General features: G+C 39.4%; 1 protein-coding gene across 2 annotated transcripts in view; it reads left to right on the top strand.

Annotated features, from left to right (window-relative positions):
* Positions 1 to 25,741, top strand: part of LOC133610400 (adenosine kinase-like) — a 310,119-nt gene that overhangs the window by 42,844 nt on the left and 241,534 nt on the right. For both annotated transcript variants that reach the window (XM_061966612.2, XM_061966613.2), the window contains exon 4: positions 11,337 to 11,415. In XM_061966612.2, coding sequence (XP_061822596.2) covers positions 11,337 to 11,415 — 79 coding nt within the window. The remainder of the gene's footprint in view (positions 1 to 11,336; positions 11,416 to 25,741) is intronic.

The raw sequence follows: 25,741 nt of genomic DNA on the forward strand, positions 1-25,741 counted from the left end.
TGGTGACCCCTGTGTTACAACATACTTGTTGAATAAAAGCTTTGTTTTTAATCAATACTTAGACATACTACGCTACTGCATTTTAACGTTGGTCAATTATGGTGGTACTTGGAGAGCCACGTTTTTTTTGAGGTGGTGAAAAAATGTTGGAGAACCACTGATTTTAAGAAATTACTGCATTTGTTTCATTTGTTAACATGTTTAAAGGGGAACTGTACTTTCTGTTTTTTTTTAAGTTAAAGTACCACTGATAGTCACACACACACTAGGTGTGGTGAAATTACTCTCTGCATTTGACCCCGTCCCCTTGTTCCACCCCCTGGGAGGTAAGGGGAGCAGTGAGCAGCAGCGGTGGCAGCGCTCGGGAATCATTTTGGTGATTTAACCCCCAATTCCAACCCTTGATGCTGAGTGCCAAGCAGGGAGGTAATGGGTCCCATTTTATAGTCTTTGGTATGACTCGGCCGGGGTTTGAACTCACGACCTATTGATCTCAGGGCGGACACTCTAACCACAAGGCCACTGAGCAGGTTTTCTATCATTTCCTTATGTAAGACAATAACACATACAGTACAGGCCAAATGTTTGGACACACTTCCTCATTCAATGCGTTTTTGTCATGTCTGTGTGATCATGTTTTTGTTTTGGTCATGTTCGGTTTTGTTTTTGGACTTTTTGTGCACTTTTGTTTTGTCACCATAGCAACCATTAGTTTTCACCTGTCACGTCACGCACCTGTTTCACGTTTTGAGTCACGCACCTGTTTTCGTTAATCATGTCTATAGTATTTAAGTTCATTGTTTTCAGTTTGTCGTTCTGACGACATCCCGCATTTATGCTTCAGCACACTCTCCACACACCCTTAAGACCCTTGCTGCTCTTTTTTCATGCCGGTTCCATGCCAAGTAAGTTTTTGTTTATTAAGCCACAGTTAGTGTTTTTTGTTGTTCATAGTTTCTGCCTTTGTGCAAGTATTTGTTTTCATAGCCAAGTCGTTTCTCCGCCACTGTGCGCGCTTTTCGTTTGTACTTTTTTTTTGTAGTTATAGTGTTTAAATAAATCATGTATTTACCTTCACGCCACATCTGGTCCAATTCACTTGCACCTCGGGAGAACAAACCAAGCCATGGTCCCAGTCGTGACAGTTTTCTTTATTTTCATGACTATTTACATTGTAGATTGTCACTGAAGGCATCAAAAATATGAATGAACACATGTGGAGTTATGTACTTAACAAGGAAAGGTGATATAACTGAAAACATGTTTTATATTCTAGTTTCTTCAAAATAGCCACCCTTTGCTCTGATTACTGCTTTGCACACTCTTGGCATTCTCTCCATGAGCTTCAAGCACACCTGTGAAGTGAAAACCATTTCAGGTGACTACCTCTTGAAGCTCATAAATATGTAAATATATATATATATATATATATATATATATATATATATATATATATATATATATAATGGTTACTTTGCATGCTTTCGGCTCCCGGCCAAATTTTTTAAGCCCTAATGCGGCCCCCTGTCGAAAAGTTTGCATACCTCTGATTAAGAACCTTGGTTAGGGGACTCAAAAACCCGCAATTGGGACTAGACGCTGGCTCTGGTGAGGGGCAGTCCGCCATTGTGCTGTGTTGTGCACAGCTGACGTTATTCATCGGAATGCAAGCGAACACCGCCATGCTTGTGTAAGCTTAGACAAGTTTAGCGGCTGTAGACATTTTGTTCATAGCTATCCCTCTTCTTTTTTTTTCTTTTTTTAGTGCATACCCACATCCTCCCTTCCTCCCTCCCTCCCTCCCTCACTCCCATTCGCTGGCTCAGCTCCGGCTGCAGTGGATTTTTGGTTTATTTACGGTGTCGCTACTATGGGATCACACGATGTTAGCAGGTGTAAAAAGCTCCCCAGGCAGCTGGCGTCCAATAGGAAGGGAGGGCCTAATGCTGTCTGCACCGGAAGGTGGGGCAAACCCAAAAATCCTCAGAAGCTGAGTTCTGGAGTCCCTCCATGTTATAAACACCCACGGTGCTTTAATTCCTCCTTTGTCCAGGAGTCATAACAGGTGTCTCTGGGTGGATTTTCTTCTCCCTTCCTCCCCCCGACCCCCTCTTCTTCCTCCCGGTTAGCTTATTTTCCACTTGTATAGAAAGTTCCAGGAACAGGCCCTGCCTGGAGAAAAGATAGGAGTTGTCTTTGAAGCCGTAAAGGTTACTTTCACACTCGCTCCCCGCTCGGCCATGCTTCGTTAACGCAGCTGGAATGCCGAAAAAAGGACGACATGTTTGCATAGCGTGCCTTTTGCCGCTTAAAGCAGACATGTTTATTTGTCCGGGGGAAGGAGTGGCAACGACGTGGAATGCCTTGACGGCGTGTAATAGTGTGTTTATACAGGCGGCCATGCTTGTGATTAATTTAAGGTGGAATTACACAGCGGAGGCACCTTGAACTGTGCACCATGTCAGCGACAAATGGGCAGTATTCACTGTGCAGCTGCAGGGGCAAAGCGTATCAACTTGTAGATGGGGAGAATGCATATTATTTATATATTTTTTTGCATCACCAACATCCCAGCTATTCATCTTTCAAACGGCAGCTTTAGAAAGTAAAAGGTTGGGGACCACTGTTATAGAGCCAATCCCACTATATTTTAGACAAAATATTTTTCCATATATTATCTATGAGTTACTTACACCGAAAGATTTTTGTAAATATTTATTTACATACCTTAATTGTTTCTGAACGTTGTCTGTAACACGGTAGTAAAACAGCTGAGCAAACAAAACAGAAGTCATGGTCATGGACCCACTGGCTGTGGAATCCCGCTCTCCAATCCACGGTGACGTTTTGGTGAATTTATGAAACTGAAACAATTAAGTACAAACTGAAACCGGCACATACACATCTATTTAACTCGGGGGTGCCTCAAACCCACGGTCCACAGGCCAATATTTTGTGGCCCTATACTTAACTGTAGTTAAATATTTTATGGCAATCTTGAATCCCAGTACAGTAATCCCTCGTTCGAGAATTCACGCAAAGTAGGAATCATTACCATATTTTAAAGTTAAAGTACCCTGGGTGAGGGGAGCAGTGGGCAGCAGCGGTGGCTGCGCCCGGGAATCATTTTTGGTGATTTAACCCCCAATTCCAACCCTTGATGCTGAGTGCCAAGCAGGGAGGTAATGGGTCCCATTTTTATAGTCTTTGGTATGACTCGGCCGGGGTTTGAACTCACAACCTACCGATCTCAGGGCGCACACTCTAACCACTCGGCCACTGACTAGGTCACTCGGCCACTGAGTAGGTCTTATAGAGCAGTGGTCCCCAACCACCGGGCCGCGGCCCGGTACCGGTCCGTAGACCGATTAATACCAGGCCGCACAAGAAATGGGAAAAAATAAAAATGTTATTATAATTTTTTTATTTTATTAAATCAACATAAAAAACACAATATATACATTATATATCAATATAGATCAATAGAGTCTGCAGGGATACAGTCCGTAAGCACACATGATTGTATTTCTTTATGACTACAAAAAAATACCATAACCCCCCCGCCCCCGGTCCGTGGGACAAATTTTCATGCGTTGCCCGGTCCGCAGCTACAAAAAGGTTGGGAACCACTGTTATAGAGCCAATCCCACTATATTTTAGACAATATATTTTTCCATATATTATCTATGAGTTACTTACACCGAAAGATTTTTGTAAATATTTATTTACATACCTTAATTGTTTCAGAACGTTGTCTGTAACACGGTAGTAAAACGGCTGAGCAAACAAAACAGAAGTCATGGTCATGGACCCACTGGCTGCGGAAGCCCGCTCTCCAATCCACGGTGACGTTTTGGTGAATTTATGAAACTGAAACAATACAAAAATAATTCCATTGTAAGGTACTAATACAAACATAGCATATTAGCTAATGCCAACAACGCCCTCTTTGTTACATTACGATAGCACGTACAAATATGCATGAAAACACTCCTACAGACATCACACACGGGACGGTTTACTAAGTATGAATTGTTTTAGTTATATTGTAATACGTTGCTCGGAAGTTATTATTGACGAATCCATATGATTAGAGACACTACGGATAGCTAGAAGACGGAAGAGGACTTTTGCTTCCGGTTGAAGGCTCAGTTTAAAAAGAAGGGCAATGCAGCACAACTGCACCTGCAATGAGCGAACTCAACCAAAAGATGGCGCCATAACACAAACAATAACATACCTATTCAGTGTATTTGCTCTGTTTTTGTTTTTTTTTAAAGCTATTTGCATTACAGCCATCAGCGAAGAAAAACCCATAAATTAGCCACACTGTTTCATATACTTCAGAGTTCAAAGCCGAGGAAAAAAGTAGCGGCTTATAGTCAGGAATTTTACAGTTATTTTTAATGAAATAAATTAGTTATTAAAAGTCTGGAAAAATCTCAACAAAGTACATTGTACCGTATTTTTCGGACTATAAGTCGCAGTTTTTTTCATAGTTTGGCCGGGGGTGCGACTTATACTCAGGAGCGACTTATGTGTGAAATTATTAACACATTACCGTAAAATATCAAATAATATTATTTAGCTCATTCACGTAAGAGACTAGACGTATAAGATTTCATGGGATTTAGCGATTAGGAGTGACAGATTGTTTGGTAAACGTATAGCATGTTCTATATGTTATAGTTATTTGAATGACTCTTACCATAATCTGTTACGTTAACATACCAGGCACGTTCTCAGTTGGTTATTTATGCCTCATATAACGTACACTTATTCAGTCTGTTGTTCACTATTCTTAATTTATTTTAAATTGCCTTTCAAATGTCTATTCTTGGTGTTCGGTTTTATCAAATAAATTTCCCCCAAAAATGTGACTTATACTCCAGTGCGACTTATATATGTTTTTTTCCTTCTTTATTATGCATTTTCGGCAGGTGCGACTTATACTCCTAAAAATACGGTACAAAAAGCAGCAACAATTGAAAATATAGCAAAACGATTACAAAGTATATATGTTAATACTAATCAACAACAGATGTGTTTTAAATGTATGTATACAATGTCTTAGCCTTTTTAAAGAAAAATATATCATCATAGCAAATGATGCAAATTACTCGACAACGTCATGGTGACCACGCCCATAACCACTCCCCCACCGCTACAGGTATCTTGGCAGTTTAGGGTAAACCCTGTGAATGTATTCTTTTTATTTTTAATATATATATATATTTTTTTTTTTACATTTGTTTATTGGGTTTTCGGTCACAAATAATTGACAGGAATGATCCGAAACCACTCAAATGGCCCCACTCCAACAAAAAAAAAATGTTAAAAAAATAAAAAATACAACAGTGAAAACAAAGTAAATTGGGAAAATAAATATGTAAATTAAAAAAACTCCACAGACAACTGCATTCCTGAATGGCCACATCAACAACCTGCATTTCAATTGTGTTTCAATCGAGGTTGATTTGGAGATCAGTAAAAATACAAATATTAAAAAAATATGTTATCTGATCATGCAACAAAAATCCCAAGTATTTGTTATCAAAAAACTAATAATATTTATTGATATAATTGTTTAAAAATATCATCAATTATACATTTATATATATTCAGTACTTCTTTTAAATGGCCCTCTGAGGGCAGCAATAACTGTGATGAGGTCCTCAATGAAAACAAGTTTGGCAACCCTCCGCTAAAGGGACTTGAGATATACAACACAGGCCTGATTACTGCTTTTCACACTCTTGGCATTCTCTCGATAATCTTCAAGCACACCTGTCAAGTGAAAACCATTTCAGGTTAAAGCTCATGGAGAGAATGCCAAGAGTTTGCAAAGCAGTAATTAGAGCAAAGAGTGGCTGTTTCGAAGAAACTAGAATATAAAACATGTTTTCAGTTATTTCCCCTTTTTTTTGTTAAGTACATAACTCCACATGTGTTCATTCATAGTTTTGATGCCTTCAGTGACAATCTACAATGTAAATAGTCATGAAAATAAAGAAAACACATTGAATGAGAATGTGTGTCCAAACTATTGGCCTGTACTGTAACTGTTGCCACGGTTTAAGGAAAGTAAATGACATGCATTCAAGTAAAACATTAAAAAAAAAAAAAGGTCCTATATATACCGGTAATCTACAAACCCTGTTTCCATATGAGTTGGGAAACTGTGTTAGATGTAAATATAAACGGAATACAATGATTTGCAAATCCTTTTCAACCCATATTCAATTGAATGCACTACAAAGACAAGATATTTGGTGTTCAAGCTCATAAACTTTATTTTTTTTTGCAAATAATAATTAACTTAGAATTTCATGGCTCCAAAACCTGTATGTACCTTTCAGCATTAATGGCGCCTTCATAGATGTGTAAGTTACCCATGTCTTGGGCACTAATACACCCCCATACCATCACAGATGCTGGCTTTTCAACTTTGAGCCTATAACAATCCGGATGGTTCTTTTCCTTTTTGGTCCGGAGGACACGACGTCCACAGCTTCCAAAAACAATTTGAAATGTGGACTCGTCAGACCACAGAACACTTTTTCATTTTGTATCAGTCCATCTTAGATGAACTCAGGCCCAGCGAAGCCGACGGCGTTTCTGGGTGTTGTTGATAAACGGTTTTCGCCTTGCATAGGGGAGTTTTAACTTGCACTTACAGATGTAGCGACCAACTGTAGTTACTGACAGTGGGTTTCTGAAGTGTTCCTGAGCCCATGTGGTGATATCCTTTACACACTGATGTCGCTTGTTGATGCAGTACAGCCTGAGGGATCGATGGTCACGGGCTTAGCTGCTTACGTGCAGTGATTTATCCAGATTCTCTGAACCCTTTGATGATATTACGGACCGTAGATGGTGAAATCCCTAAATTCCTTGCAATAGCTGGTTGAGAAAGGATTTTCTTGAACTGTTCAACAATTTGCTCACGCATTTGTTGACAAAGTGGTGACCCCCACCCCATCCTTGTTTGTGAATGACTGAGCATTTCATGGAATCTACTTTTATACCCAATCATGGCACCCACCTGTTCCCAATTTGCCTGTTCACCTGTGGGATGTTCCAAATAAGTGTTTGATGAGCATTCCTCAACTTTATCAGTATTTATTGCCACCTTTCCCAACTTCTTTGTCACGAGTTGCTGGCATCAAATTCTAAAGTTAATGATTATTTGCAAAAAACAAAATGTTTATCAGTTTGAACATCAAATATGTTGTCTTTGAAGCATATTCAACTGAATATGGGTTGAAAATGATTTGCAAATCATTGTATTCCGTTTATATTTACATCTAACACAATTTCCCAACTCATATGGAAACGGGGTTTGTAAAATTGCTTTTGTGTCCAAAATTTTGGTATCTTTTTGAAGATAATTTAAACTCTGCAAGTGAGTAATAAAATGGGATTAATCATGATTAATCCAAATTCAAAAGTGCCATTAATCTGATTAAAAAAGCAATAATTGTATTATTTTTTTGTACTTATCCCTTTATGTCTCCCTTTATTTTTATATAGGGTGTACCCCGCCTACCGCCCGAATGCAGCTGAGATAGGCTCCAGCACCCCCCGCGTCCCCGAAAGGGACAAGCTGTAGAAAATGGATGGATGGATATTCACTGTAATTATTGTTTGTTTAAAAAAAGAAGCAATGTTAAAGGACAAGACATATAATTTTGTGAGTTTCAATGAAGTAAAAAAAAAAAAAGAAAAAAAGTACATCCTATAAATGACAGAGCTGTTGGTTTGTCCCTGTGGTTTTTGGTTGGGAAAAAGCAAGCGTTTGTTTACTCCTTGATGCAGCCTCCGTTTAGTGTTTAGTCTCAACTTTGCAGGGTTCAGACGTCACTCAATAAAATGCGCCATTTCCCTAGCGGGACATTTTGTAAACATATAGTTTATACTGCTCTAAAAACACACAACTATGTAAAATAATTGTCTACTGGTTGCAATGATTCTAAAACAAGCACAAAAAGTAAGATTGATGTCTTTGTCGTAACAATGCTTCTTGGTTATAAATCTTCCTGATGAAAGGTCTCTGTTTGTTACTCTTTTAAACGCTGCCTCATTTGCAAGAAACGTGCGTTTCATGTGGGTTGTACCCACTGTGCCAATGCCAAACGTCTTAAATAGCTGTTGCTATTGACTCTTGTTTTGAGCTGCGAGGTACAGCCTGTTCAGCGGTGATGAGTTCAGTTGGAACATAAGGTCGTAGTGCGGCGAAGACGCGGGGAACGCATTGCTGATTGCCGCGCCGATAAAGTACCGTCTTTCGGTGGAGGCATTGTGGCATCTCTCTCGCTGGAAGAACCAGTCTCGTCTTCATTAGAGGCAATCCCAGTGCAGAGAGATACCCAGATGAGGTTTTTTTATGATTCAATAGCTTGTTCCTTCCAAATGTAGCAGCGTTTAAAAGTGCAGTTTTCCAAAGGTTTATTGCAAAGAAGCACAGTTCCAAGAAATAATCGACCAAACATAAATTTCCAGGCTTTGTTTTTATGACTTAAAGGGGCGGTTTGCAACTTGATCACAGTTACATTTGTCAGACCACAAGAACACCACCTGCTGGCTTATGTTGCCATTAGTGGTTTAACAGAACATATGATGTATGTTTTTAAATGTCAATATTTTTCACAATTGGACCTGTCAGAGCCATTAAAGCAAAAATGCCAAAGTAATATGTGAATGAACCAAAGTAATGTGTAAATAATAGATGTCCGACAATATCGACCTGCCGATATTATCGGCCGATAAATGCGTTAAAATGTAATATCGGAAATTATCGGTATTGTTTTTTTATTTTTTTATTTTTAATTTTTTAATTTTTTATTAAATCAACATAAAAAACACAAGATACACTTACAATTAGTGCACCAACCCAAAAAAACTTTGTCCCCCATTTACACTCATTCACACTCATTCAAACAAAAAGGTTGTTTCTGTCTGTTATTAATATTCTGGTTCCTACATTATATATCAATACAGTCTGCAAGGGATACAGTCCGTAAGCACACATGATTGTGCGTGCTGCTGGTCCACTAATTGTACTAACCTTTAACAGTTAATTTGACTCATTTTCATTAATTACTAGTTTCAATGTAACTGTTTTTATATTGTTTTACTTTCTTTTTTATTCAAGAAAATGTTTTTAATTTATTTATCTTATTTTATTTTTTTATTTATTTTTTTTAAAGTACCTTATCTTCACCATACCTGGTTGTCCAAATTAGGCATAGTAATGTGTTAATTCCACGACTGTATATATCGGTTGATATCGGTATCGGTTGATATCGGTATCGGTAATTAAAGATTTGGACAATATCGGAATATCAGATATTGGCAAAAAGCCATTATCGGACATCACTAGTAAATAATGTAAATACTCTGTGGCCTAGTGGTTAGAGTGTCCGCCCTGAGATCGGTAGGTTGTGAGTTCAGTTCAAACCCCGGCCGAGTCATACCAAAGATTATAAAAATGGGACCCATTACCTCCCTGCTTGGCACTCAGCATCAAGGGTTGGAATTGGCCGTTAAATCACCAAAAATTATTCCCGGGCGCGGCCACCGCTGTTGCCCACTGCTCCCCTCATTTCCCAGGGGGTGAACAAGGGGATGGGTCAAATGCAGAGGACAAATTTCACCACACCTAGTGTGTGCGTGACTATTATTGGTACTTTAACTTTAACTAGATGAACCATCTGTGGCTGTGAAGTGAACACTAGTAAGGTTGTAAATACTGTGTAGATTATATACTACTATTACAGCTACTACTACATATACTACTATATATATACTAGAGATGTCCGATAATGGCTTTTTTGCCGATATCCAATATTCCGATATTGTCCAACTCTTAATTACAGATTCCGATATCAACCGATACCGATATATACAGTCGTAGAATTAACACATTATTATGCCTAATTTTGTTGTGATGCCCCGCTGGATGCATTAAACAATGTAACAAGGTTTTCCAAAATAAATCAACTCAAGTTATGGAAAAAAATGCCAACATGGCACTGCCATATTTATTATTGAAGTCACAAAGTGCATTATTTTTTTTAACATGCCTCAAAACAGCAGCTTGGAATTTGGGACATGCTCTCCCTGAGAGAGCATGAGGAGGTTGAGGTGGGCGGGGTTGAGGTGTGTGTGTGGGGGAAGGGTTAGCGGGGGGTGTATATTGTAGCGTCCTGGAAGAGTTAGTGCTGCAAGGGGTTCTGGGTATTTGTTCTGTTGTGTTTATGTTGTGTTACGGTGCGGATGTTCTCCCGAAATGTGTTTGTCATTCTTGTTTGGTGTGGGTTCACAGTGTGGCGCATATTTGTAACAGTGTTAAAGTTGTTTATACGGCCACCCTCGGTGTGACCTGTATGGCTGTTGACCAAGTATGAATGCATTGACTTGTGTGTGTGAAAAGCCGTAGGTATTATGTGATTGGTCCGGCACGCAAAGGCAGTGCCTTTAAGGTTTATTGGCGCTCTGTACTTCTCCCTACGTCCGTGTACCACTCCGTACAGCGACGTTTTAAAAAGTCAGAAATTTTACTTTTTGAAACCGATACCGATAATTTCCGATATTATATTTTAAAGCATTTATCGGCCGATGATATCGGCAGCCTGATGTTATTGGACATCTCTAATATATACTATTATACAGTATATTACTATATTTTCCTGAGGGAACCCTCCTAAAGGAATCAATAAAGTACTATCTATATATCTAGGGTTGGCTAACCCATGTGGTTCCTGTGGATGTGAACACAAGTTGTAATTACTGTAGTGACTTAATAACGTAGTGACTGAAACAGAAATGATGATTCATTTGGATGAATGGTGTATGTATTTATGTAAACTGTTGATCTTTTTTCAATTCTTTAAACATCTTTAAATTGGGCTTTGCACACTCTTGGCATTCTCTCGATGAGCTTCAAGCACATTTGTGAAGTGAAAACCATTTCTTAAAGCTCATCGAGAGAATGCCAAGAGTGTGCGAAAAAGTAATCAGACTATTTTGAGTCTTTGGTATAGCATGTTAGCAAGTCAATGCAAGCATGTTAGCTTGCTTGTATAACTAATAGCATTTTAATAAAACGCTCAAGTGAACCTTTTTAACCTTTTTTATGTGTTGAAGCAAGATTATCGTTCGTTTGTTTTCCCTTCTTGTATTGAGCGGTGTGTTGAAAAAGTGGAGAAAATGTTCTCTGCTCACGGCCTTTTATCTGTGTAAAAAAATATGTTGTTAGCAAGTTATTCTGTGATTATCCTTGAACATAAAAAAAACCAACAAAAAAAACATGTTTGTGTGTGCTTTCTTTCAAGGTTCGAGGAAATCGTCAAGAGAAAAGAAGTTGAATATCACGCCGGCGGTTCCACGCAGAACTCTATGAAAATTGCCCAGGTTAGTTCTCCTTGTCGCCGGCTCGCGTCTACGTCTTTTTATTGTTGTGGCACAAAGAGACAGGCAGGCGGTCTTTCATAATATTTGCGCTATTATCTAGCTGGCCTAATTTCCCGAGACACAACAAGCATCAATTAGCCAGAATTACAAGTCGACGCAATTAACGTGTCACAATGAATTCCATCAAACGAATGTCAATGTTCTCCGAGGCGGCTTGGTATGTGAAAGAAATTGGTGCTTGTCCAAATCTTAAACGGCAATCTGTGTTTGCGGATGATTATTCGCTGAATGCAAAGCCCCCCCACCAACCCAGCAACCCACCGCTGCGCCTTTCTTTCCTTAAAACCCACCGCGCTAAGAATGTCAATTTGGGATGCGGTGATTATGTGCTGATAATGCGCTGGTTAGCTCGGAGTGGTAAACAAAACAAAGGCAACCGGCTGAAAAATAAGTCTTCCGATGGCAAAACGGACTGCTAAAGCTCATTTTTTATGTGCGTTTCTGTTTATTTCTGACTCGAGGTTCTTATTATGACCAATTATGACCCTTATGACCAATAGAAGGTGTTTTGGGGACTGGAATGGGGTGCAGCCCCATAGGACGGGGGTCAGCTCTTTAGTGCCGCCCTGGAGCATTTTTAAAAAAGGATTGAAATTGGAAAAAGATGAGGGGAAAAATATTTTTTTAGTTTTTGTATGTTTTTTGTTTGAGTACAAACATGACACAAACCTTCCCAATTGTTAGAAAGCCCACTGTTTAATATGTTTGTGTGTACGCTTCACTCATCAGAGTGTTCGGTCAACATCGTTTTGTCCTACTAATTTAGGCGGTTCTTTAACTCACCATAGTGTGGACTGTGACGCAACAGTTTGTTTACATGTCAAATCTTTCACTCCTTTTTTGTCTCATTTTGTCCACCAAATGTTTTATACTGTGCGTGAAAGCACAACGTTGCGCTTTGTTGATATTATTGACATGTTGGAGTGCTAATCAGGCATATTTGGTCAGTGCATGACTGCAAGCTAATCAATGCTAACATGCTATTTAGGCTACATATTGCATCATTATGCCTCATTTGTAGGTATTTTTGAGCCCATGTAATATCCTTTACTTTATCCTGTTTGTATATAATTTAATTTTGCATGTCTCGTGACACATTATCTGTATGTAATATTGGCTGCATTTCAGATAGTTGTTTGTGTGCCATGTTGTTCCAGACCACAGCAAACATTACCTAGCTTGCCAAAGATTATAATAAATCAATTCAAAGAAGTCATCCTGCCGTTTCCTTTAACTTGGACACACACATCTATACCTTTGGCCATTAAAACCAGTCATTTCCAGGAGTTATCTCACCTTCTGAGTAGCCTCTGATTTACTAATGGTTTCTAATGTTGTAAAAATGTGTAGAATAAATATTACATTTCAACATTTCTGTCAACGAAGATTTGCTTCAGCCTGCGACACATTCATTTTGATAGTAGGCTATTCTAGCTAATATAGACACTTATGTCATGTGTTGCCTTCATTATAAGACTTACATACAGCTTTTCATTTTTTTGCAGCTCCAGACAGATTTGTTTTTTGTACTTTTGGTCCAATATGGCGCTTTCAACTTTTTGGGTTGCCGGCCCCTGCCCTAGGACTAAAACAAAAAAGTGGGGAATGACATTTTGGTGGCTAATAAGCGACAAAATGCGGGTTGTACCGAAGACCAAAACGGGATGTATCGAGGTACAGAAATGAGGGTGAGACTAGGGGTGGGTACCGAATTCTGTACTTTCACAGGCACTCACCGAATTCCGTCGGTTTCACATAAAATCTAACAATGCCATATTTCGATATTACCTTTATTGCTTGTGACGTCACATCCTGCTGTAGACTTAGCACTGACTTAAACACTTGGCGAGGAAACAAGCACTCAAGCAGCACTCAGAGCGGGCTAAGCCAAATTGCCTCTAGGTGATGCTACAATTTTTCGGTGTCAACAGAGCAAGTGTGCCTGATAGAAAATGGTCAAAGGTAATATAAGGCCCTGCTTTTCCAAAATACGCTAGCTCTATGCTAATTTACATTGGCTTTGCCACGTACATGATACAATGTTTAGCATTTTCCGAATTTGGTAATGAAAATTACAAGTAAGATGTTCACTACAGGCCAAAAGTTTGGACACACCTTCTCATTCAATGCATTTTCTTTATTTTCATGACTATTTACATTGTAGATTGTCACTGAAGGTATCAAAACTATGAATGAACACATGTGGAGTTATGTACTTAACAAAAAAAAATGAAATACCTGAAAACATGTTTTGTATTCTAGTTTCTTCAAAATAGCCACTCTTTGCTGTGATTACTGCTTTGCACACTCTTGGCATTCTCTCCATGAGCTTCAAACACACCTGTTAAGTGAAAACCTTTTGAAGCTCATCGAGAGAATGCCAAGTCTGTGCAAAGCAGTAATCAGAGCAAAGGGTGGCTATTTTGAAGAAACTAGAATATAAAACATGTTTTCAGTTATTTTACCTTTTTTTTGTTAAGTACATAACTCCACATGTGTTCATTCATAGTTTTGATGCCTTCAGTGACAATCTACAATGTAAATAGTCATGAAAATTAAAAAAATGCATTGACTGAGGAAGTGTGTCCAAAGTTTTGGCCTGTTATGTATGTCTTTTAAAAAAAAAATGCATATGATATATGATATATTATCTGTTGGACGAAGGCCACCCTTGAACCAAAATGCCCTTAAGCAAGGCACCCTACCCACCAGCTACCACCCACCATACCTGGCCCCAAAGTCAAGGGAGAATTTCTTTTAAAAATGAGTGAATAGTATGAAATTTGCAAGAGTGAAATATAAAATGATCTTGCACTTGAAAGACGTGTAAAGGAGCTGCCTAAAGGTATGTTTTTAAAAAACCTCCCCTGTGAAATCAGGTGGAAATTTTCATGCCGACGCTCCCGTGTAGATCCTGTGAGGAGCCTTCAGTCAGCTAAATTGGTCTTCTAAAGGCATGGCGCAGCCCAGTCAAATGTTATTCTACTCTGTTTATTTAGCTATTTGCCCCCCTCCAGAGGAAAGATGTCGAGCCGATTTGCAAGAAGCCAAGATAACACAAGTGTTTTCCTCCCACATCCACGAGCCTCTCAGAGTCTCTGTCAATATATACCTTCAGGTGATGGTCCTCCTTTATGGAAAATGCATAATGCATCACCGGCTGGCGGGATTATCACATTGTAGCACCTGCAAAGTACGTGCAGATTCAAACCGCCGCGCATTGTAGGAGCCTGGCCTTCAAAGGCCGATAATAATCACCGCATCCACATCAAAGCACCCGCCGCCTAAATGGGATGCTCCATCCAGGTCAGCTTTGCTCAGGAGCTCCTTCGCCGCCGGAGGAGAGAGGATGGAGGTGTTTCGGAAGCCCTCCCCTGTGGAAAACCCGGGTGTGGGCGAATCAATGATGTGAATTTCCCTCCACGACGCTTCATCAGAGGATGTAATAGGTTAAATGGATGCGCTCCATCCAAGTTAGGATTTCTGCACTATCAAGAAAACCCTAAAGCTCGGCTTTACGGAGACGCCCAATCGATGGTAATTGGATTTAGTTAAATGAGAATTGACCAAACAGAAGCTTACATGGATAAGTATGGTTGCGCTCGAACCAACGTCTCTTTGATTGAAAGCATCTCCTGCACACGTTGGAGTGGAGTTGTTTTGTTTTCGTACTAGCGTAGTAAAATGTGGAAAAAATAATACATTTATTAATTTTTATTTATTTATTTATTTATTTTATTTTTATTTTTATTTTTATTTTTATTTTTATTTTTATTTTTATTTATTTATTTATTTTTTGTCCTGTCCAGCTTCTCAGGCAAATCATATTGTTGATGTCGATGCCCATATCGGCTGTACAAATTTACTTTACAAAAGAGAAGTGTGGGATACTTCTCTTGTTGCCTTATTTGTATTTGACTTTATTAAATGTATTTATATTATCATTTGGTGCAGCCGGGCCGGAGCAGGAGGGGATAGAAAGAGGGAAAAAAAGGAAGACAGAGGAGGAAATTGTGGGGACGAGAGGGGGATAAGACAGAGAGACAAAAACAACAACAGCAGCAAACACAACAACAACAATAGAGCGACATCAGCAAATAGGATATGTACAAATATGATGGTAAAAGTGATAGCAAAGAAGCAGTTAGTGAAATAAATAATAATATGAAAATGAGCTTTATTATTAAGACAAAATGACCGACAGGAAGACGGGAAACACGTTTTATTCCAACAGACTCTCGCGCCGTACCTGCTGTCAAAACTCTATAAAGACCGACTGCACACTTCCTGTCTTCACAATAAAAGCCCTGCTTCATCCTGCCTGTGCTAACAAAATAACAATCTCAGAAAGCTAGTGTGCACAAGCTACGGAGTTTGCCGCCAATATATTTCTTGTAAAGTGTATAGAAAGGAGTATGCAAGCTGGACAAATAAGATGCCAAAAACCAACAACTTTCATGTGGTATTAGACAGAAAGGAGGACTTTTTTTCTCCATTTGAAATTGCGGACATTATCAGCACTACTGTCTGATTCCAATCAATGCAAGTCATCAGAATCAGGTAATACACCAACTTATATTCTTGTCTTCATGAAAGAAAGGAAATAAACATGCTTGTATTATCATTAAAAACGTTGAACTTGTTAACAAAAACGTCTCTTTCATAAATTAATATATATGAATGAGGTAGATCCCCTCGACTTTGTCAATTGAAAAATAGCTGGCCTGCAGAAAAATTATGAGTACCCTTGCTGTAAATAGGGCTGCAACTAACAACTATTTTGATAATCGATTAATCTCCATCCATCCATCCATCTTCTTCCGCTTATCCGAGGTCGGGTCGCGAGGGCAGCAGCCTAAGCCCAGACTTCCCTCTCCCCAGCCACTTCGTCCAGCTCTTCCTGTGGGACCCCGAGGCGTTCCCAGGCCAGCCGGGAGACATAGTCTTCCCAACGTGTCCTGGGTCTTCCCCGCGGCCTCCTACCGGTCGGACGTGCCCTAAACACCTCCCTAGGGAGGCGTTCGGGTGGCATCCTGACCAGATGCCCGAACCACCTCATCTGGCTCCTCTCGATGTGGAGGAGCAGCGGCTTTACTTTGAGCTCCTCCCGGATGGCAGAGCTTCTCACCCTATCTCTAAGGGAGAGCCCCGCCACCCGTCGGAGGAAACTAATTTCGGCCGCTTGTACCCGTGATCTTGTCCTTTCGGTCATAACCCAAAGCTCATGACCATAGGTGAGGATGGGAACGTAGATCGACCGGTAAATTGAGAGCTTTGCCTTCCGGCTCAGCTCCTTCTTCACCACAACGGATCGATACAGCGTCCGCATTACTGAAGACGCCGCACCGATCCGCCTGTCGATCTCACGATCCACTCTTCCCTCACTCGTGAACAAGACTCCGAGGTACTTGAACTCCTCCACTTGGGGCAAGATCTCCTCCCCAACCCGGAGATGGCACTCCACCCTTTTCCGGGCGAGAACCATGGACTCGGACTTGGAGGTGCTGATTCTCATCTCAGCTGCGAACCGATCCAGTGAGAGCTGAAGATCCTGGCCAGATGAAGCCATCAGGACCACATCATCTGCAAAAAGCAGAGACCTAATCCTGCAGCCACCAAACCAGATCCCCTCAACGCCATGACTGCGCCTAGAAATTCTGTCCATAAAAGTTATGAACAGAATCGGTGACAAAGGGCAGCCTTGGCGGAGTCCAACCCTCACTGGAAACGTGTCCGACTTACTACCGGCAATGCGGACCAAGCTCTGGCACTGATCATACAGGGAGCGGACTGCCACAATCAGACAGTCCGATACCCCGTACTCTCTGAGCACTCCCCACAGGACTTCCCGAGGGACACGGTCGAATGCCTTCTCCAAGTCCACAAAACACATGTAGACTGGTTGGGCAAACTCCCATGCACCCTCAAGGACCCTGCCGAGAGTATAGTGCTGGTCCACACTTCCACGACCAGGACGAAAACCACACTGTTCCTCCTGAATCCGAGGTTGGACTATCCGGCGTAGCCTCCTCTCCAGTACACCTGAATAGACCTTACCGGGAAGGCTGAGGAGTGTGATCCCACGATAGTTAGAACACACCCTCCGGTTCCCCTTCTTAAAGAGAGGAACCACCACCCCGGTCTGCAAATCCAGTGGTACCGCCCCCGATGTCCACGCGATGCTGCAGAGTCTTGTCAACCAAGACAGCCCCACAGCATCCAGAGCCTTAAGGAACTCCGGGCGGATCTCATCTACCCCCGGGGCCTTGCCACCGAGGAGCTTTTTAACTACCTCAGCAACCTCAGCCCCAGAAATAGGAGAGCCCACCACAGACTCCCCAGGCACTGCTTCCTCATAGGAAGACGTGTTGGTGGGATTGAGGAGGTCTTTGAAGTATTCCCTCCACCGATCCATATAATCGATTAATCTGTCGATTATAACTTCGATTAATAGATTAATAATCGGATAAAAGAGATAAACTACATTTCTATCCTTTCCAGTATTTTATTGAAAAAAAAAACCAGCATACTGGCACCATACTTATTTTTGATTATTGTTTCTCAGCTGTTTGTAAATGTTGCAGTTTATAAATAAAGGTTTATATAAAAATAATAATAATAAAATATAAATAAATAAAAAGTTGCCTCTGCGCATTCGCATAGCATAGAGCCAACGAATCGATGACTAAATTAATCGCCAACTATTTTTTTTAATCGATTTAATCGATTAGTTGTTGCAGCCCTAGCTGTAAACATATGAATACTGTATATAATCGCCTCGTGGTATTATTGTGCAATGACCCTTCATTTGATTAGTCCCGCAGCTGCTTTGGGATCAGGTGTCAAGTTGTGAAGCAGGTTTTGTTTTTTTATGCGTGATGCACGCGGCACAATGTTGTTCTGTCAGAATTCAAATCTGTCTCAATGATGAAGGGCCTTATTGACGCACATTATTTCCATGCTTTTGTGGGCTTACATAACACAAATAAAGTGCGTGTTAGGCTCCCTGATAAAAAACACTTCACTTGCTGTGGTCACCTGAGGTTGAGTTTGAGACCTGCGGTTTAAAGTACCCTATTGACCCGGATGTAAGACGATCATTTCTCACCTTGAAAAAAGTCTGATCGTTTCATATTCGTGGTCGACGGATGTATACGTCCAAACAACAGGGTTGTGCTGAGTGACTCATTTCCGAGGCTTTTCTTCCTGTCGCTCACATACACCACACGCCAGGTCGATGCAACGATGAATTAGACAGATCTTGAAAGAGTACGTTTTTGCCAGCAATACAGCTTTTATTCAATCAATCAATCAATCAATCAAAGTTTACTTATATAGCCCTAAATCACAAGTGTCTCAAAGGGCTGCACAAGCCACAACGACATCCTCGGCTCAGATCCCACATCAGGGCAAGAAAAAACTCAACCCAATGGGATGACAATGAGAAACCTTGGAGGGGACCGCAGATGTGGGCCAGCATACTGAAAAGGCAAGTGTGGGGCCATTTTGAATTTTTTTTATTTAAAAAAATGCTAAAAACATATTTTATACAGTACAGGCCAAAAGTTTGGACACACTTTCTCATTTCAATGCGCTTTCTGTATTTTCATGACTATTTACATTGTAGATTGCCACTGAAGGCATCAAAACCATGACACCTGTGAAGTGAAAACCATTTCAGGTGACTACCTCTTGAAGCTCATCGAGAGAATGCCAAGAGTGTGCAAAGCAGTTATCAGAGCAAAGGGTGGCTATTTTGAAGAAACTGGAATATAAAACATGTTTTCAGTTATATCACCTTTTGTTGTTAAGTACATAACTCCACATGTGTTCATTCATAGTTTTCATGCCTTCAGTGACAATCTACAATGCAAACAGTCATGAAAATAAAGAAAACACATTACTATTGTTATATCGGAATAATAATAAAAATGCATGTTGATGACACATTCTCGCTGTGTCGGCAAATTTGACAGTGACAAGCCAACAATTGCGTCCTCAACGCAATGTAGGATTTTTGCTCGCGGCTAATGTGCCTCCACATTGCAACTGCAAAGTCACTTCTACAGGCCTGTGATTTTTCCGTCTATAGTCGGAAATCTGTCTTTTTTTATCTCAGTAAAAATATAAATAATTATTTTCCATTTTTCTACGTTCTTTCCGACCGACAATGTGTGTTAAAATCTTGATCCGTCTCTTCGTCTTTTTTTTGATAATCCATTCTGGTTAACGGCTGCAGTAGTAAAAACTACGGTTTTCCATCAAAAATGATTACCTTAAAAATTGAAGCTACGTAGCTTTATTACATTTCCCTGTAGTTTGGCAGTAGCTTCGCAACTTTTTAAACAAGTAGCGATTTCCATAGCTTAGCTTAGTTCAATATCTACTGTATATATCTTGACATTGAATAGTTGAATCATTTTGAAACAAACAACATGACTGCAAGATTGTTATTTCATGCTATAAATCGCAAATAGATATTCAGATAAAGGAATTTAGCTACACTGCAAAAAGTCAGTGTTCACAAACAAGAAAAAAATAAAATAAATTAGGGGTATTTTATTTGAACAAAGCAAAATTATCTGCCAATAGAACAAGAAAATTTCACTTGTCAAGACTTTCCAAAACAAGTAAGATTAGCTAACCTTAATGAACCCAAAAATACCTTAAAATAAGTATATTCTCACTAATAACAAGTGCACTTTTCTTGGTAGAAAAAAATGACCTTTTTGCTCAATATGTTGAAAAATATTCTTAAATTAAGTAAATGCCAGTGCCATTATCTTGACATAATGATATGCGCTCGGCATCATGATTTTTTTTTTTCATGCTTGAAGTAAGAAATTATTACTTTAAAAAAGTAGTTTTATACTTGTGAGTTTTAATGACACAGCTTTGCATCAGTTGATATTCTAGTTTCAAGCATGTTTTACTCAATATGGGTCATAAAATCTCAGCAACAAGCTGTAATATCTTACTGAGATAATTAAAACAAGTAAAACACTCTAACATACAATCTGCTTAGTGAGAAGAATGATCTTATCAGACAGAAAATAAGCAAATGTCACCCTTATTTGAGATATTTAAAGCAGTTAGAAATGGAGAGGGAGTCGAAGAGACAGAAATTGGCTATAAAATCCAAGGCCGAATCCACGAAAGCAGAAACAAAAAGGAAAATGCAAGCTGCTCAGAAATTTGCCAGGAAGGCTCATGTCAGAGCCATCAAAGCAAAAATGCCAAAGTAATGTGTGAATGAACACCAGTAAGGTTGTAAATCCTGTAAAGAGTAGGCTAACCCATGTGGTTCCTGTGGATGTGAACACTAGTAAGGTTGTAAATCCTGTAAAGAGTAGGCTAACCCATGTGGTTCCTGTGGATGTGAACACTAGTAAGGTTGTAAATACTGTAAAGAGTAGGCTAACCCATGCGGTTCCTGTGGATGTGAACACTAGTAAGGTTGTAAATACTGTAAAGAGTAGGCTAACCCACGTGGTTCCTGTGGATGTGAACACTAGTAAGGTTGTAAATACTGTAAAGAGTAGGCTAACCCACGTGGTTCCTGTGGATGTGAACACTAGTAAGGTTGTAATACTGTATATAGAGTAGGCTAACCCACGTGGTTCCTGTGGATGTGAACACTTGTAAGGTTGTAAATACTGTATTGAGTAGGCTAACCCATGTGGTTCCTGTGGATGTGAACACTAGTAAAGTTGTAAATACTGTAAAGAGTAGGCTAACCCATGTGGTTCCTGTGGACGTGAACACCAGTATGGTTGTAAATATTGTAAAGAGTAGGCTAACCCATGTGGTTCCTGTGGATGTGAACACTAGTAAGGTTGTAAATACTATATAGAGTAGGCTAACCCATGTGGTTCCTGTGGATGTGAACACTTGTAAGGTTGTAAATACTGTATAGAGTAGGCTAGCCCATGTGGTTCCTGTGGATGTGAACACTAGTAAGGTTGTAAATACTGTAAAGAGTAGGCTAACCCACGTGGTTCCTGTGGATGTGAACACTAGTAAGGTTGTAATACTGTATATAGAGTAGGCTAACCCACGTGGTTCCTGTGGATGTGAACACTTGTAAGGTTGTAAATACTGTATTGAGTAGGCTAACCCATGTGGTTCCTGTGGATGTGAACACTAGTAAAGTTGTAAATACTGTAAAGAGTAGGCTAACCCATGTGGTTCCTGTGGATGTGAACACCAGTATGGTTGTAAATATTGTAAAGAGTAGGCTAACCCATGTGGTTCCTGTGGATGTGAACACTAGTAAGGTTGTAAATACTATATAGAGTAGGCTAACCCATGTGGTTCTTGTGGATGTGAACACTTGTAAGGTTGTAAATACTGTATAGAGTAGGCTAGCCCATGTGGTTCCTGTGGATGTGAACGCAAGTTGTAATTACTGTAGTGACTAAATAACGTAATGACTGAAACAGAAATGGTGATTCATTTGGATGGGGTATGTATTTATTTAATCTCTGTTGATCATTTTTCAATTCTTTAAACACTTAAACATCTTTAAATGGTGCCTTTTTGGCTAATGTCTGCATATGCAATTGCTGAAAAAACAGGAGCTTCGGCTTATTTTCAGTCTTTTTCATTAAGTACTAAGTTCTAAATTAGTAATCGTTGCCGCCATGGCGGCAAATAAAGCACATCCCTTACAAATATCATCCCGGCAGGATGACAAATAGCTAAACACGCTCCACTACACTTCGTAGGAGGAGAAGCTAACCACTAACCGCCAAACTAGAGCTCTTGAATGTAAATGAGGTGGGCGGATTGATACAAATATCGACAGTAATGATACCAAGCACTAAGGTTGTATGGTATACAGGTATTAATAAAGTACCGTAGTACTAATGAAATAAAAAAGGTACTATACTGCCTTTGAAAAATACCGTTCTTTTTTTATTTATTTTTAATATAGACATGGCACGCCGTGGTGACATTGTTGTTAATATGAACCGTTAAGCCACATGTTAGTCAACACACAGCACTTGCAAGCGGTGCTCTAAAACGTAGCTAGCTCGTAGCTAACGTCTCTCTGTTGTGTTTTAGCTAATTCTAAATCACTAATCCTGGCCTCCATGGTGACAGATAAAGTAAGTTTCTTACAAGTATCATCCCTGCAGGACGAGGAATAGCTAAACATGCTTCACTACACACTGTAGGAAGGTACAATAGCTAACTGCTAACAGCAGCCTAGCGCTCCTGAATGTAAACAAATGGGTGGATCTATACAAATATCGACTGTAACGATACCAAGTACAAGAGCCACATCTCAATGATTACATTTTGTTTTTTAATAATACAATTTGTCTTTTTTTTTATTGTTTATAAACTCAGGAAATGCGTCTCTGGACACAGGAGAACTTTAAATATGACCAATGTATGATTCTGTAACTATCTGGTATCGGATCCATACCCAAATTTGTAGTATCACCAAAAACCTACGTAAAGTATCCAAACTGAAGAAAAAGTGCTTTTTCCATCATAACAGAAGTGTAGATAGAACATGTTAAAATAGAAAGTAACTAGATATTAACAGTAAATGAAGAAATATTTTAATAATCCATCCATTTTCTACCGCTTGTCCCTCATCATTTTGACAAAATAATACAAGAGGAAATGACACAATATGTTACTGCAGCCAAATTGCTTGCTTACTACTAAAAGAGAAGTTGTCAAGTACCGTGTTTTTTGGACTATAAGTTGCAGTTTTTTCATAGTTTGGCCGGGGGTGCGACTTATACTCAGGAGCGACTTATGTGTGAAATTATTAACACATTACCGTAAAATATCAAATCATATTATTTACCTCATTCACGTAAGAGACTAGACGTATAAGATTTCATGGGATTTAGCGAACTCCGCAAACAAGTCCCTGGACACAGGAGGACTTTAAGGGCCAAAAACAAAGGATTTAAATCAAAGCCAGCAGCTTTTTATCGTTGCATTATTATTTGTCTTTGGCGGAGGTCTACTTTTGTTTGGGTGAACTTGATCTTGTGAAGATGGAAGCTTACATCCTTCCGACTTGAAGGAAATATAAAAAAAAACATTTTGTGGTCCCCCTTTATTTTGAAAAGTATTGAAAAGTAACGAAATACATTTTGGTACCAGTACCAAAATATCGGTATCGGGACAAACCTATCGTATCAGGTTGACGCCACAGTGTTTTGATACATTTTTTTTTATATCAAAAAAATCTTGCTGTTTTTGTTATTGTTTACAAACTCTGCAAACAAGTTCCTGGACACAGGAGGACTTTAAGGGCCAAAAACAAAGGATTTAAATCAAAGCCAGCAGCTTTTTACCGTTTCATTATTATTTGTCTTTGGCGGAGGTCTACTTTTGTTTGGTGGACTTGATCTTGTGAAGATGGAAGCTTACATCCTTCCGACTTGAAGGAAATATAAAAAAAAACATTTTGTGGTCCCCCTTTATTTTGAAAAGTATTGAAAAGTAACAAAATACATTTTGGTACCAGTACCGAAATATTGGTATCGGGACAAACCTATCGTATCAGGTTGACGCCACAGTGTTTTGATACATTTCTTTCGATATCAAACAATCTTGCTGTTTTTGTTATTGTTTACAAACTCTGCAAACAAGTCCCTGGACACAGGAGGACTTTAAGGGCCAAAAACAAAGGATTTAAATTAAAGCCAGCAGCTTTTTACCGTTGCATTATTATTTGGCTTTGGCGGAGGTCTACTTTTGTTTGGGTGGACTTGATCTTGTGAAGATGGAAGCTTACATCCTTCCGACTTGAAGGAAATGTTTTGATACATTTTTTTCGATATCAAAAAACCTTGCTGTTTTTGTTATTGTTTACAAACTCCGCAAACAAGTCCCTGGACACAGGAGGACTTTAAGGGCCAAAAACAAAGGATTTAAATCAAAGCCAGCAGCTTTTTATCGTTGCATTATTATTTGTCTTTGGCGGAGGTCTACTTTTGTTTGGGTGGACTTGATCTTGTGAAGATGGAAGCTTACATCCTTCCGACTTGAAGGAAATATAAAAAAAAACATTTTGTGGTCCCCCTTTATTTTGAAAAGTATTGAAAAGTAACGAAATACATTTTGGTACCAGTACCAAAATATCGGTATCGGGACAAACCTATCGTATCAGGTTGACGCCACAGTGTTTTGATACATTTTTTTTTATATCAAAAAAATCTTGCTGTTTTTGTTATTGTTTACAAACTCTGCAAACAAGTTCCTGGACACAGGAGGACTTTAAGGGCCAAAAACAAAGGATTTAAATCAAAGCCAGCAGCTTTTTACCGTTTCATTATTATTTGTCTTTGGCGGAGGTCTACTTTTGTTTGGTGGACTTGATCTTGTGAAGATGGAAGCTTACATCCTTCCGACTTGAAGGAAATATAAAAAAAAACATTTTGTGGTCCCCCTTTATTTTGAAAAGTATTGAAAAGTAACAAAATACATTTTGGTACCAGTACCGAAATATTGGTATCGGGACAAACCTATCGTATCAGGTTGACGCCACAGTGTTTTGATACATTTCTTTCGATATCAAACAATCTTGCTGTTTTTGTTATTGTTTACAAACTCTGCAAACAAGTCCCTGGACACAGGAGGACTTTAAGGGCCAAAAACAAAGGATTTAAATTAAAGCCAGCAGCTTTTTACCGTTGCATTATTATTTGGCTTTGGCGGAGGTCTACTTTTGTTTGGGTGGACTTGATCTTGTGAAGATGGAAGCTTACATCCTTCCGACTTGAAGGAAATGTTTTGATACATTTTTTTCGATATCAAAAAACCTTGCTGTTTTTGTTATTGTTTACAAACTCCGCAAACAAGTCCCTGGACACAGGAGGACTTTAAGGGCCAAAAACAAAGGATTTAAATCAAAGCCAGCAGCTTTTTATCGTTGCATTATTATTTGTCTTTGGCGGAGGTCTACTTTTGTTTGAGTGGACTTGATCTTGTGAAGATGGAAGCTTACATCCTTCCGACTTGAAGGAAATATAAAAAAAACATTTTGTGGCCCCCCTTTATTTTGAAAAGTATTGAAAAGTAACGAAATACATTTTGGTACCAGTACCAAGATATCGGTATCGGGACAAACCTATCGTATCGGGTTGACGCCACAGTGTTTTGATACATTTCTTTCGATATCAAACAATCTTGCTGTTTTTGTTATTGTTTACAAACTCTGCAAACAAGTCCCTGGACACAGGAGGACTTTAAGGGCCAAAAACAAAGGATTTAAATCAAAGCCAGCAGCTTT

This window comes from Nerophis lumbriciformis, linkage group LG11 (assembly GCF_033978685.3).
Source record: "Nerophis lumbriciformis linkage group LG11, RoL_Nlum_v2.1, whole genome shotgun sequence".
Classification (NCBI taxonomy): Eukaryota; Metazoa; Chordata; class Actinopteri; order Syngnathiformes; family Syngnathidae; genus Nerophis; species Nerophis lumbriciformis.